Source organism: Panthera tigris, chromosome C1, assembly GCF_018350195.1.
Source record: "Panthera tigris isolate Pti1 chromosome C1, P.tigris_Pti1_mat1.1, whole genome shotgun sequence".
NCBI classification, from domain to species: Eukaryota; Metazoa; Chordata; class Mammalia; order Carnivora; family Felidae; genus Panthera; species Panthera tigris.
Genome location: NC_056667.1, coordinates 186,891,947 through 186,907,577, shown reverse-complemented (window position 1 = coordinate 186,907,577; position 15,631 = coordinate 186,891,947). Strand labels below are relative to the sequence as shown.

General features: G+C 41.0%; 1 protein-coding gene across 3 annotated transcripts in view; it reads right to left on the bottom strand.

The window, feature by feature from the left end:
* Positions 1-9,405, bottom strand: part of FAM117B (family with sequence similarity 117 member B) — a 94,590-nt gene extending 85,185 nt beyond the window's left edge. For all 3 annotated transcript variants that reach the window (XM_042995086.1, XM_042995087.1, XM_042995088.1), the window contains exon 1: positions 8,591-9,405. In XM_042995086.1, the coding sequence (XP_042851020.1) occupies positions 8,591-9,182 (592 nt within the window). In that variant the 5' untranslated portion in view covers positions 9,183-9,405. The remainder of the gene's footprint in view (positions 1-8,590) is intronic.
* Positions 9,406-15,631: the final 6,226 nt, after the last annotated feature.

Below are 15,631 nucleotides of genomic sequence, written 5' to 3'. Positions count from 1 at the left end.
TGGCTGGTAGAAGTTCTAAATGTCTGTGCAAAAAAAAAGTGCCTTGCCATTCAAAGGAAAGCAATGAATAATTTGCTGCATTTTCAACTTCTTATATGAATAAACAAACTTTTTCTTGTTTAACAAGCATCAAAAGCAAGGAAAGAAGTGTTTCATTTCATCTGAAAATGAAATGTGAGTGTGCTCATTTCAAGTTCAACTCCAAATTGAGTTTTATTTGTACAGCAAAATAAAAACACCCAAGTAAATGTTTTGCCTTAAAGAGATAAATTTTGTTTTTATTTTTGAAACATCACTTTTTTAAGTCTACATAAAAGATACCAAGAAACAAACATATATAATTCTGCATAACTTATATTTGAGACAGATCATGTTACTCAGAATTTTTTCAAACTATTATGCAAATTGTCTCAGACTAAATTTTTTTCATATTATCTTGGCTTATGGTTTCCATAGCTTTATTATACAACTTTGTCAATAAATTTCCACATTGTAAAAAACTAACTTTACTAACTTTATTTAAATTAAATCTACTGAGGGGTGCCTGAGTGGCTCAGTTAGTTAAGCGTCTGACTCTTGATTTCAGCTCAGGTCATGGTCTCGCAGTTCATTGTAGGATCGAGCCCCACACTGGGCTCTGTGCTGCCAGCGCAGAGCCCACTTGAGATTCTCTCCCTCTCTCTCCCTAGTAAAATAAACATTTATCAAAAAAATAAATCTGCTAAGTCTACCTTTAGAAAAATTAACCTCATTGGTTTAACCCAATTATTTAATCAAAATGTGTTGTGGCTGCCTTATGAGTTTTGAAAATCTATGCATAGGAAAGAGATTGGGGCATCCAGCTGGCTCAGTCAGCGGAGTATGCTACTCTTGATCTCTAGGTCATGAGTTCAAGCCCCACATTAGGTATAGAGCATAAGGAACAGGAGGGAAAGGAAAGGAAGAAAGAGAAGAAAAAAGAGGCTAAGCTTAACTATGTTTTTTCCCAAGAAGAGGTAGAGGGGAAAATTACACAAAATGAGTAAGCTTATAATACGCTGGCCAAGTAGATCCACAGAGAAATCAATCTGTACTCAGAAGATCACTGATTACCACCACACCACTATATCTCAACTTACTGATCATGAAAAGCAGAGGTTTCTTGAGAAATGAAAATTATTCCAAGGTTTCTCCAGAGCGAAAAGACTGGGAAAAACTGCTCTAGAGAGATTAACTAGGCAGGCTCTGGACTTGAAGACACCAGACATATCCTCAGGCATGATACTGTAGGACTCTCCCCTGGGAAAGCTGGCAGAAAAACCCTACATTAGAGAGTCCTTGCATCATCATTCTCCTTTAAGATCCTCCAGTCTACCAGCCTAACCTAGCCAGAAAGAACACCTGATCAGCATTTTTGTCTCTTATTTAAATATTAATAGAAAACGAATGACAGTTTCAACATGACAAAGCTCAAGACAAAAGGAGCTCTGAAGATAATGCAGAGGGCAAAAAAAAATAATAACTTTGATGGTATTTATACCTTTTATAAACGTTTTTAGAAAATCCTGACAAGACAAGGACTAATAAGACAGCAAGGTAAGTTCTCTTGAAAAATGAAAATATAATGACCAGGATTTAAAAATCAATTGAAAAGACAGAAGATAAAACAAATCTGCTCAAAAGAAGAACAAAAAGGTACAGAGATGGAAACTAGCAGAAATTTAAAAAGTATTAGCTCAATTCAAGAGGTCCCATATAGCAGGGGTTCCAAAAAGATTTAAAAAAAAGATAACAGAAAGGAGAAATGATAGAAAAAATTTCCCAGAAACAAAGACTACCAAGAGTTGAAAGTGACTGTCTCTAGGAGGCAGGAAGTAGGAGTGGAGAGAGATGTGTCAGGAAAACATTTTATTTCATTATAAGTTCAGTGTTATTTTTCTTTTTAAAGATCTGTTAAGTAATCTCTACACCCAACACGGGGCTTGAACTCACAACCCTGAAATCAAGAGTCGCACCCTCTACCAGCTGAACTAGCCAGGTGTCCCCAGTGCTCTTTGATATTTTTAATTACATACATGTACTTTAATAAAAACAAAATTTAAATTTAAAAATATAGTATTAAGACAAACATGCTATTTTTTTCTTCAAGTAGTTTGAAAATGGAAGTAGCTGACTTTCTCAACTTCCTTCCCTTCTACTGCTTCCTTCCCTTCTACTGCTAAGTTATCTATCATTTTAACCCACCCTTACCACCTTCCCATCCTCAGAGAAAGAAGTGTCCTTAGTTGTTTCTGAGATTTCCAGACTCTACCATGTGCTGGATCCCACTGCCTCTCACATTTTCCATGACCTTGCTCCATCTACGACTTCCATTTTCTCTTACGCTTGCAGTCTCATTCTCCTAATAAATCCCCTCCCCACACCTATGAAACATGCTTAAGTTTTTCCTATCCTATAAATAAATGAACCTTAGCTCAACTTTGCATCCTGTTTTGTCACTTTCCTTCCTTTCAGTGATATAAGAGTAACCTGCACTTCTTAGGAGTAATTTATAATCCTTACCTCTACTTTCTCACCCACCACTTTACTCCAACTTGTGTACCCCGGAAACTACTCTCTCTCAGAGATCATCAACTGATGGAAATACCAAATTCAAAAGCCTATTCTCCAAGGTCAGCCTACTTGCTCTCTTGGCAGAATCTGAAAATCTTTATCATCCCCTCCTTGAAATCCAATCTTTCTTTTGGCTTTCTCAACACTATTCCACCATTTCTCCTCCTTCCACACAATCAGGCTTCTTCACTGGCTTTTCTTTCTATCCTTAAAATGCTTGTTTTCTCCCAGAGTTCTATCCTCAGCATTCTCCCCATCATCTTATCCATTCTAATCATTTCACATATTGCCCACATGTAAATGCCTAGCCTGAAGTACATGTTAAATGAATGTTTACTGAAATCAATGAGTCCCAATTTCTTGCCCCCAATTCAAACTGGACCCCTGAGTTCTAAAACTGTATTTTCCAGTCTAGGGAATTACCTGGACTTCCTGAGAGTACAAACTAAACAGGTCTAAAACACTGTTCATTTTCTCTACCCATATTTGCATTCCCTACTGTGTTGCTTATCACAATTAGTATCATCAACCAAACCTATTACCCTCAACTGCCCCTTTCTCAATCTCTATGTCCAACAGGTTACCAAATCAAAGTCTCTTCACTCTCTTTTTTCCTTGCCATTCCCACTGCCACTGCACTTAAATTCACGTGTTCTATGCCTTAGTGAGTTATTATCCTACAGTTTCTCTCATCTCAAATTTGTGCTCTACTCATCGTAAGTAATTATAAACTCTGGGTTGCCTGTGTGGCTCAGTTGGTTGAGCATCTGACTTTTGGTATCAGTTCAGGTCATGATCTCAGGGTTGTGGGATCAAGCCCTACAGGGGGCTCCACACTGAGCATGGAGCCTGCTTAAGATTCTCTCTCGGGGCGCCTGGGTGGCTCAGTTGGTTAAGCACCTGACTTTGGCTCAGGTCACAACCTCGCAGTTCGTAAGTTTGAGCCCTGCGTTGGGCTCTGTGTTGACAGCTGAGGGCCTGGAGCCTGCTTCGGATTCTGTGTCTCCCTCTCTCTCTGCCCCTTCCCAGTTCATGCTCTGTCTCTCTCTCTCTCTCAAAAATAAGGAAACATTAAAAAAAAATTTTTTTAAGATTCCTTCTCTCCCACTCTACCCCTCTCCCTTGCTCACACTCTAAAAAAATAAAAATAAATTATAAATAATTATAGACTCTACACATTCTAAGAAGGTAAATACTACCACTACTAACAAATTAACCTTGAATGTCTAAACCCTTGGATGATGAGGAATGTAAAGATGATATGAAAACAGCTAATACTGAGAGATTTCTATACCCATGCAGAGATTATAAGCATTTTATCCTTCTAATAATCCTCTACTGCAAACACTATTATCTAGTATACCCTTTTTAAAGGTGAAGTGAATTTACTTAAAATTAAACGAGTTGTAATGCCAACATTTGAACCCTGGAAATCTGCCTCCAGAGCTTTTAACCATGGAATACATTCTAATTCATATATTCTCTTCAAGGCTTTTCTGAAAACTTACCTTTCTACTTTCTTTTCTACTGTTCCCTCTTTTCTCCTACATCCAATACTCTACACTTTAAGACATATAAGTCTGAATATCCTATATATATTTTCACACCTTTATGATCCAAATATAAAGTTCTGTTTTTCCCCTTCCAAGCCAAATCAAAAGCCATCTCCTCTGGCTGAACTTCTATACCCATTCCCTACAGAACTACTCACTTCTCTATGAGCCCAGAGCACTCATCATATTATATGCTTTTGTACATGTCTTCCATAGCTGGTTTGTGAGTCTCTGGAGTTCCCTGTGTCTTCTACATCTTTGTACTGCAGTTACTAAGAGTAGTTCAATCACATCTTACAGAACTGAATTAAATACAAATTCTGCTAACCAAGATACTGAACTAATAGTAAGACTCCACTTTGCCTCATCTCCAACTGTAAAATACAGACATAAAAACCAAAAGGATTCCCCTGATGAAGCTAGCATCAATCTCCCAAATGTTAGAGAAACACTGAGTTCTTAAAGCTGTGTACTTCACAAAGTACTAGAAAGCAGAAGTCTAAGATGCTACAAATATGAAGTCCTGGTAACCTACCTCCAGATTATTAGTCCAGAGAAGCCCACTTCTTGTTTCTGCTCTTGCCAGTCTCCTACCCTAATAAACAACCAAATTCATACATAACATAATACATATCAAGTAAGGGAAAAATTAGCAAAAACACTACTTGCTATCTACATACCAGCCACACTGCAAAAGTACATACTGCAAAAATACATACTGTAGTAACACTCTTTTCTGTAATGAGTTTTCAAACTATTTTTCTTTGGTGCTTCTAGTGACTGCTTTTAAAATACAGAGTAAAATCAAAATCAGAGGATGGGGGGCTTTCAAAGTCTGCATTATCAAGGACCCCAAGTAATTCTGATACAGACAAACCACAGACCATACTTGAGCTACAGTTCTGGATGTTCAAAGGCAATGTTCTCTCCAATTTGAAATTTCATACAACCATGAAAACTAAGCCTACACTGGCAATTTATGTTAAATCCACTAAAACTAGAAGCAAAACTAATATGATATACAATAGCTAACTTTCATACTGAGGTACTATGCTGAGGATTTTTCAATTTCCTTTCATTTAATCTTTACCACCATATGAAGCAGATATAATGATCATCACCTATTTTACAGATAAGAAAGTTAAGGATTAGGGGCACCTGGCTGGCTCAGTTGGTGGAGCATATGACTCTTGCTTGATCTCAGGGTTTTGAGTCTGAGCACTGGGTGTAGAGGTCACTTTAAAAAATAACAAAATCTGGGGCGCCTGGGTGGCTCAGTCAGTTAAGCATCCAACTTTGGCTCAGGTCGCGATCTCACAGTTCGTAGGTTCGAGACCCACATTGGGCTCTGTGCTGACAGCTCAGAGCCTAGAGCCTGCTTCGGATTCTGTGTCTCCCTCGCTCTCTGCCCCTCCCCCTGCTCATGCTGTCTCTCAAAAATAAATAAATGTTAAAAATAACAATAAAAAAATATTTTTTTAAAAAGTAAGTTAAATGTTACAAAGTTATTCACTTCCCCATATCACATGCCTTCTAAGTGGTGGAATACAAATATTTAACCTAGACTGTCTATTCAAAGCCTATGCTCCAAATATGCCACCTCTCCATTTGTAATACACTTGTCATTTTATCAAGACAAAAGGAGTAGGGGGCGCCTGGGTGGCTCAGTTGGTTAAGCATCCAACTTTGGCTCAGGTCATGATCTCACAGTTCATGGGTCTGAGCCACACACTGGGCTCTGTGCTGACAACTCAGAGCCTGCAGCCTGCCTTGCACACTCTTTCTCAAAGATAAATAAACATTAAAAAAATTTTTAAAAAAAGACAAAAGGAGAGAAAGCGCAAAAACAAACCTCACCTCCTTCCTCATTTTGTCTACAGTTAACACTGTTGCCTGGCTACCTTCTCTGAGATCAGTTCCTAATGGCACACCACTTTGCCATGGAGATGGCAGGCCCTGAAGGTGAGAAGTTTAAAATATGTCAGGGATAGGTGCTTGGTTTACCTTAATAGTAGTCACGAGAAAAAATTCTGGGTTAGCCAGTTATTACATCTAACCCTGGCAAAGTAGAGACTCCCCTCCAAAGATTCTAAGACCTTCAACTCAGAGGCTTTCAGATATTGGATCCCTAAACAAAGATTAAAGCATCCAGTTCATCTGATAGACACCTTGAAGTTGGCGGCCGTATCTAGATGATCCTTGGAATTTGAGTCATATGAGGTTTACAGAACTACAGACCATTCCCTTCTACCAGTAAGGACTTCTACATTTCACTAAGGCTGCAAACTGGTGATAATTTCCCTTTAATCAAAGAGTCCCAGGGATCAAAAAGATTCTTTTTCCCCTCTTCTCTCTTTCCAGATTTAGTCTGAGAAAAATAGCAAATTATCTAGTTTGTGCTATTAAGACTTGAAATATAAAATCTGAAAGTCCTATCTGCATGAAAGTTCACTAGAGTGAAATGAGACATTTCAAGGAAAGAAGCTATCAGACATTCACTTCAGTAAAACTCAATGACCCACACTATTCCTTTCACACATAGTTGAGCATACCATACTAGAAGAAAATGTTTTTTTTATTTTCTGGGAAGTTTTTTGGTGGGGGGACAGGGGAAGCTTTTGAGAAAGGTTACTTTTATAGCATGACTGGAATGACAGCCTAAGACAAGGGAGCTTTGGGAAACATGAAGAGTGGGCACATGAGACCAAGATCTGAGAAAATAAATCCTAAACAAAGAAGAAAAGACCACCTTCTTCCACTCTTTGCCAATACTTAACTGGGCTCTCCTCAGGTTTCTGCTCTGCTTTAAGGGTCACATAGTTGAGAGGGCAGCCAGATTCTGTTATGAGATTGCAGTCACCACCCCCTTCTTCCCTTCCACTTGCCACACTATACCAGCTCCAGAAGGTTGAAGGTAAATTACGTTCACCAGATACCTCTAAGAATTGCTTCAAAAACACATGTGATTTTAGTATGTTATATATATATCCCAGATCCTGTCTTATACATCATGAACCTACCTCCTTGATATAATGTGAAAGACACGGTTTTGGAGTACCATCCAGCAAAATTCAAGTATCTTGTTACTTGCTACTTAATCTCTCTAAAACCTACTGGGAAAGTTAAAATGAGATCTTGTAGGTAAATTACCAACCATACAGTAGGAGCTCAGTAAAGTGATAACTATATTTTGAGGAGGAGGAGGATTCTAGTACCTTTAACAATTGAAGTTTAAAAAAAACACAACAATGCATTTTCAAACGGGTTTAAAACCATATTCTCATTCTAATTAGAAAACACTATTGATCATTTTTTAGGCCAATCTCTCCCAAAAATGTATCCACTATCTAAAATCTTTGATAAAATAAACAGTAAGAGTCATCCTACTCCCTGCATTTCTGAATGAACCCTTGAAGCCACTTAATCTGTTTTATTTGGTTGAGAAGCACTTCTGTACTAAATTTCCTGAAATTCACAGCAATTCTGCATGAAAGATTCTAAAGAAATTCCCCCAGACAAGGGAAAAACAAAGGTATATATCATCAGTATAACTGCATAAGCCAAAAACCATCCATTTGTTTTTTACACTAGATTCTAACAGAAAGACAACTGAATGACAAATTTTCTTTCCACTTTCATAATTTGAATCTTTTAAGTTACTCTTTATGAATGACTCCAGTGAAACCCAACAGTCCCACTCAGGACCTTTTCCAAAAAAGCTTCCAAGTACACAGAAAAACAACAGGGTTTTTGTTTTGTTTTGTTTTTTGTTTTGGGGGGGGGGGGAGTTGTCCCTAAAATAATAAGAGAAAAACGATGATCTGGTTTTTTTTTAAATAAATGGCTTTACATCTAAATAAAATCAGTATATCAGAAATACACCCGGACTCTAAGACAAAGCTTATAGAGTTTTCTTGCTACCCACGTATCAGGTCTAAGGAAATACCAACACGTTGCCAGCCTCACGTCTCTTCAGGGATCCAAATTTGCTATGCTAATGAATTCAGTCTTTACAATCTGAAACTGTTTTACAAAAGAAAATACTTAGCAGACATGTGCTATAGTAACATTAACCAGGTCACTAAAACAAAGCGACAAACCACTCCTAGCCTCACCCCCAAGAAAGAGTTAGCAGTAACCAACGGGCGGCCAGAATCCCAGGTTTATCATTAACACGTATCAGCCCAAGCAGAAGGTTAGCAGCTGCACCTGTACTATCGGAGACCCGCGCAAGGTCGGCAGAGCAATGAATGAGACAAACAGGGAGCGGTGGAGAGGGCGCGGGGCTTGCCCGGGGAAGGCGGCACCGCACCACCCCGGCCCCGCCCCCCGCCCCGCCCCCCGCCCTGGCTACGCTGTAGCGCCGCAATCCCCGCACGAAAGCGGCGCGCGCCCAGGACCCCTTCCTACTCCCTTCCCCTAGCCGCTCGGCTCCCAGCACGTACCTGCTTTGCAGACCGGGGCGCTTGGGCTCCTCCTCTCTGGGGAGCTACGGCTTTGCTCCGGGGACCTTCTCCGGTGCCGGACGCGGGCTGGGGGTGGGGCCGTGCTCACCTCGCCAGTCCACAGGTGGGTGGGCGAGGAGCTAGGAGACGAAACAGTGCCCAGCAGCGGCGGCGGGGGCTGCGGCCGTGGGGGGCTCCCGCGAGCCCCGGGCGCGGCGCCGCGCGTGGGGCTGGTACCTCGCGTGGACGTCGCGGACGCGCCCGTCTGCGTAGCTACTGTGGGGCTGGTGCGCGCGGCCGCACTCCCGCCGCCGCGCGTGGGGCTAGTGCTGCGCGAGGCGGTGCGCGGGCCCCCGCCGCCGACGCCGCCTGAGGGGCCTGAGGCGCCACCACAGCAGCCGCCGTTGTTGCCGCCGCCGCCGCCGTTGTTCCGCGTGGGGCTGCCATGTTGCTGCTGCTGCTTCAGCTGGAACGGAACCGTCGCCCTCATGGGTTGCAGGCGGCTCCCGGCTCCCCCAGCCGTGGCGACCGCACCGCCCCCGAGGGAGCCGGCCGGCGTGGGGGACCCATTGCGCCTCACCCGCTGGGACATGGTCCCCCCCCCCCTCCCCGGTGACTGGGCGAGACGGGGGGAGGTTTGTTGTTGTTGGGATGCAGGGGTTGGATTCTCGAGGCCGGAGGGAAGGTCCCCGCGACGGGTGGCGAGGCCGGAATCCGTGGAGCAGGGGGCGCCCGGGCCGCGGCCGGCAGCAACGAGGTGGTGCAGCAGCCGCCGCCGCCGCCGCTCCTCCTCATCAACAATAGTGTCTCCTCCGCTGCCCCCGCCCCCCGCTAACGCCCATTGGTGTAGCGTCAGCCGCGCTCGAGCCGCTCCACCGCGTCCATTGGCTGCGAGCAGCTCGGGTCCCGGGCCCCCAGGGCCTTAGAGAGCCAGGGTTTGCAATAAGACCGTCTGCTCTTTAAAGAGAAAGAGACCCCGCCCCCCCGGGGGGAGGGGGAGCGGAGGAAACAGTCGGTGTGTATGTGTAGTGTACGCGCGCGCGCGAGCGTGTGTCTATGTGCGTGTGTGTGTGTGTACACGTGAGTGTACGCGTACGCGAGCCTGGCCACGCGCGTCTTTCCCTTCCCACTGGGGGGAGCCCTAGGGACTCATACTCTGGAGTATTGCCGAAGGGAACGTCCCGAACGAGAACGGTCACCAAGGAGGTCTGAAGTCTTTTCCCCCATAACTCATTTCCTTACCTCAGTCTTAACGTGCAGAGGATGTGTAAGTGCGTCTTTTTGTTCTGTCCAAAGTCAATGTTTGGACAGAGCTCAAAGGAGAAATTTAGTGTATTGGCATTTTACATCTCGTCTCCTTTTTTAAAAACCTCTACAAAAAGCCAAATCTCAGGTTAAAAATGCTAGTTAGAATGTGGTTTTAGATTGTCTCTATGAAGTCCAGTAACCAAATGCTATTGCTACCCTCCTGTATCTCAAGTAATCAAGAATTTACTTTAATCAGCTACTTCAGTTTCTTGATACCTTGGAAAAATGTGTGCTACCTTACAAGTTTGTAAAGTGCCATAGTTTACAAAGGGCTTTATTTGATCCTCACATCGTTATTTGAGACAGAACTGGACCAGACATTAGTATTTTTGTCTAACGGGGGAAACACGTCTTTGTAGTATGGGCAAGCATTTAGGAAGACAGGCAGTAACACTGGCCTGAAATAACGTTTGGAGAGCCTCATCAAGACAAAAAAAAAAAAAAAAAAAAAAAAGACGTTACACCACATATTCACTTCTCAGGCTATAAACTGCCGGTACGTGATCTCTTTCTACTACTTTATTAGATGTACATTCTAGACAGACTTCGTCTTGTAAAAATGTGAGAGTGGAGGGCACAATATGATTCACTCTGGACCTGAAATTCTACTGGGACCCTGTGCACTTGGAGGAAAGCTCTGAAGACCTGGAGACGAGATTCAGATCCCTGACCCACCACTTACTCTGTGACCTTAGATAGATCACTACGCAGTTTCCTTATCTGAAAAATACAGAACCATCCCCTTCATACAATTGTGATTTTTAATCAAGGGTTGAAATGAAAATATGGTGTGTAAGATCCTCAATAATTCCAGAGTCTCCATGTGATTCAGAGGCCCACATCTCTCATCACCCATTCCTCCTCTCTCCCCTACCACAAAAAGCACCCAAGTCCTTAGCTAATGAACTGCCTTAAGTTGACTAGTGCTCTGGATATATCTGGCATTACTACCCAACCCCACAACCTATGGTAAGACAAAAATACCTTCTCATGAGACAGGACACAGGAAACTGCCAACACGATCCGTGCAGAGAGTGAAGTCCCACCTTAATGCATAAGAGAGAACAAACCTTTACATAAAGATGTTGGGGCGCCTGGGTGTCTCAGTTGGTTAAGCATCCCACTTAGGCTCAGGTCATGATCTCTCTGTTTGTGTGCTCAAGCCCCGCATTGGGCTCTCTGCTGTTGGCATGGGGCCTGTAGGGATCCTCTCTCTGTTCCTCTCTCTGCCCCTCCCCTGCTCTATCAAAAATAAAATAAACATTAAAAAAAAAGATGGCATGGATGCTGTATTAGACACTTTGTATTGCACAAAGTAGGAGCTCAATACATACTTACTGAATTAAACTGAGTTCAACAGCCCTCTTGTTTTGAGCTTCCTGATCAGTTACTTTTCCTTATGAGTTGAAGATTATTATATTTTTGCCTACCCTTTTAATGCATCCCTCCATCCTCAGTGCTTTTATTTATTTTCCTTTTTTTTAAATAAAAAAATTTTATTTGACTTAGTTGATACACAATGTTATATTATTTTCATGTGTACCTGATAAATTACTTTTGATGTCACCAAACTAGAGAGTTATTTGTCAGTGGCAAGACACTTTCAGCTTTTCTGAGCTAAAGTACTGATTTCAGAACATAATTTCATTAGATCAAAGGGTTACAAGTCCTTAGCTCAATCATGAGTTTACCTTTTGCTTCTAGTCATGCTTCCCATAGGAAAAACTCCACAGTTCCATAAAATGCCTATTTTTCAGCTTATCTCACTCATCAGTTTAGAGCTTAACTTTAAACAAATGAAAGCACTTTAACTGAAGCAGGTATTAACCATTTCAGCCCCTTTGTACGAAAGGATATTTGTGATGGCTTGTAAATAAAACTTTGAAGGTATGAAATCAACAGAATGCTATATACATACATATGCATATACATATATGTTATACATATATACATATGTGTGTAAGGTTCTTGGATACCTTAGAGCTCTCCAGTTAGTTTTTAAGTTTTTTTTTAAATTTACATCCAAATTAGTTAGCATATAGTACAACAATGATTTCAGGAGTAGATTCCTTAGTGCCCCTTCCCCATTTAGCCCACCCCCCCCACAACGCCTCCCACCCTCAGTTTGTTCTCCATATTTATGGGTCTCTTCTGTTTTGTCCCTCTCCCTGTTTTTGTATTATTTTTGTTTCCCTTCCCTTATGTTCATCTGTTTTGTATCTCAAAGTCCTCATATGAGTGAAGTCATATGATATTTGTCTTTCTCTGACTAATTTTGCTTAGCATAATACCCTCCAATTCCATCCACGTAGTTGCAAATGGCAAGATTTCATTCTTTTTGATTGCTGAGTAATACTCCATTGTGTGTATATATATATATATATATATATATATATATATATATATATATATACCACATCTTTATCCATTCATCCAATGATGGACATTTGGGCTCTTTCCATACTTTGGCTCTTGTTGATAGTGCTGCTATAAACATGGGGGTGCGTGTGTCCCTTCAAAACAGCATACCTGTATCCCTTGGATAAATACCTAGTAGTGCAATTGCTGGGACATAGGGTAGTTCTATTTTTAGTTTTTTGAGGAACCTCCATACTGTTTTCCAGAGTGACTGCACCAGCTTGCATTCCCACCAACAATGCGAAGAGATCCTCTTTCTCCGCATCCTTGCCAACATCTGTTGTTGCCTGAGTTGTTAATGTTAGCCATTCTGACAGGTGTGAGGTGGTATCTCATTGTGGTTTTGATTTGTATTTCCCTGATGAGGAGTGATGTTGAGCATGTTTTCCTGTGTCAGTTGGCCATCTGGATGTCTTCTTGGAGAAGTGTCTATTCATGTCTTTTGCCCATTTCTTCACTGGATTATTTGCTTTCTGGGTGTTGAGTTTCCTACGTTCTTTATACATTTTGGATACTCGCCCTTTATCTGATATGTCGTTTGCAAATATCTTCTCCCATTCTGTCCATTGCCTTTTAGTTTTGCTGATTGTTTCCTTTGCTGTGCAGAAGCTTTTTATTTTGATGAGGTCCCAGTAGTTCATTTTTCCTTTCGTTTTCCTTGCCTCTGGAGATGTATTGAGTAAGAAGTTGCTATGGCCAAGGTCAAAGAGGTTTTTGCCTGCTTTCTCCTCAAGGATTTTGATGGCTTCCTGTCTTACATTTAGGTCTTTCATCCATTTTGAGTTTATTTTTGTGTATGGTGTAAGAAAGTGGTCCAGGTTCATTCTTCTGCATGTCACTGTCCAGTTTTCCCAGCACCATTTGCTGAAGAGACTGTCTTTATTCCACTGGATATTCTTTCCTGTTTTGTCAAAGATTAGTTGCCCATATGTTTGTGGGTCCATTTCTGGGTTCTCTATTCTGTTCCATTGATCTGAGTGTCTGTTCTTGTGCCAGTACCATACTGTCTTGATGATTACAGCTTTGTAGTATAGCTTGAAGTCCGGGATTGTGATGTCTCCTGCTTTGGTTTATTTTTTCAAGATTGCTTTGGCTATTCGGGGTCTTTTCTGGTTCCATACAAATTTTAGGATTGTTTGTTCTAGCTCTGGGAAGAATGCTGGTGTTATTTTGATAGGGATTGCATTGAATATGTAGATTTCTTTGGGTAGTATCAACATTTTAACAATATTTGTTCTTCCTATCCAGGAGCATGGAATCTTTTTCCATTTTTTTGTGTCTTCTTCAATTTCTTTCATAAGCTTTCTATAGTTTTCAGTGTATAGATTTTTCACCTCTGTGGTTAGATTTATTCCTAGGTATTTTATGGCTTTTGGTGCAATTGTAAATGGGATCGATTCCTTGATTTCTCTTTCTGTTGCTTCATTGTTGGTGTATAGGAATGCAACCGATTTCTGTGCATTGAGTTTATATCCTGCCACTTTGCTGAATTCATGGATCAGTTCTAGCAGTTTTTTGGTGGAATATTTTGGGTTTTCCATATAGAGTGTCATGTCATCTGTGAAGAGTGAAAGTTTGAACCTCCTCCTGGCCAGTGTGGATGCCTTTTATTTCTTTGTGTTGTCTGATTGCAGAGGCTAAGACTTCCAATACTATGTTCAATAACAGTGGCGAGAGTGGCCATCCCTGTCTTGTTCCTGACCTTAGGGGAAAGCTCTCAGTTTTTCCTCACTGAGGATGATATTAGCATTGGGTCGTTCATACATGGCTTTTATGATCTCGAGGTATGCTCCTTCTATCCCTCCTTTCTTGAGGGTTTTTATCAAGAAAGGATGCTGTATTTTGTCAAATGCTTTCTCTGCATCTATTGGGAGGATCATATGGTTCTTGTCCTTTCTTTTATTGATGTGATGAATCACATTGATTGTTTGGCAGATATTGAAGCAGACCTGCATCCCAGGTATAAATCCCACTTGGTCATGGTGAATATTTTTTTAATGTATTGTTGGATCCTGTTGGCTAATATCTTCTTGAGGATTTTTACATCCATGTTCATTAGGAAAATTGGTCTGTAGTTCTCCTTTTTAGTGGGGTCTCTCTGGTTTTGGAATCAAGGTAATGCTGGCTTCATAGAAAGAGTTTGGAAGTTTTCCTTCCATTTCTGTTTTTGGAACACCTTCAAGAGAGTAGGTGTTAACTCTTCCTTAAATGGTTGGTAGAATTCCCCTGGAAATCCATCTGGCCCTGGACTCTTGTGTTTTGGCAGATTTTTGATTACTAATTTGATTTCCTTACTGGTTATGGGTCTGTTCAAATTTGTGATTTCTTCCTGTTTCAGTTTTAGTAGGGTATATGTTTGTAGAAATTTGTCCATTTTTTCCAGATTGCCCATTTTATTGGCATATAATTGCTCATAATATTCTCTTATTATTGTTTTTATTTCTGCTGTTTTGGTTGTCATCTCTCCTCTTTCATTCTTCAGTTTATTTACTTGGGTCCTTTCATTTTTCTTTTTGATCAAACTGGCTAGTCGTTTATCAATTTTGTTGATTCTTTCAAAGAACCAGCTTCTGGTTTCATTGATCTGTTCTACTGTTTTGTTTTTGTTGTTGTTGTTGTTGTTGTTGTTTTTTGGTTTCGATTGCATTAATTTCTGCTCTAATCTTTATTATTTCCTGTCTTCTGCTGGTTTTGGGTTTTATTTGCTGTTCTTTTTCCAGCTCCTTAAGGCTTAAGGTTAGGTTGTGTATCTGAGATCTTTCTTCCTTCTTTAGGAAGGCCTGGATTGCTATATACTTTACTCTTATGACTGCCTTTGCTGCATCCCAGAGGTTTAGGGTTGTAGTGTTATCATTTTCATTGATTTCCACGTACTTTTTAATTTCCTCTTTAGCTTCTTGGTTAGCCCATTCATTCTTTAGTAGCATTTCTTCAGTCTCCAAGTATTTGTTATCTTTCCAAATTTTTTCTTGTGGTTGATTTCGAGTTTCATAGTGTTGTGGTCTGAAAATATGCACGGTATGATCTTGATCTTTTTGTACTTGCTGAGGGCTGATTTGTGTCCCAGTATATGGTCTATTCTGGAGAATATTCCATGTGCACTGGAGAAAAATGTATATTCTGCTGCTTTAGGATGAAATGTTCTGAACATACCTGTTAAGTCCATCTGGTCCAGTGTCTCATTCAAAGCCATTTTCCTTGTTGATGTTTTGATTAGATGATCAGATGATCTGTCTATTGCTGTGAGTGGGGCGTTGAAGTCTGCTACTATTATGGTATTACTATCAATGAGTTTCTTTATGTTTGTGATTAATT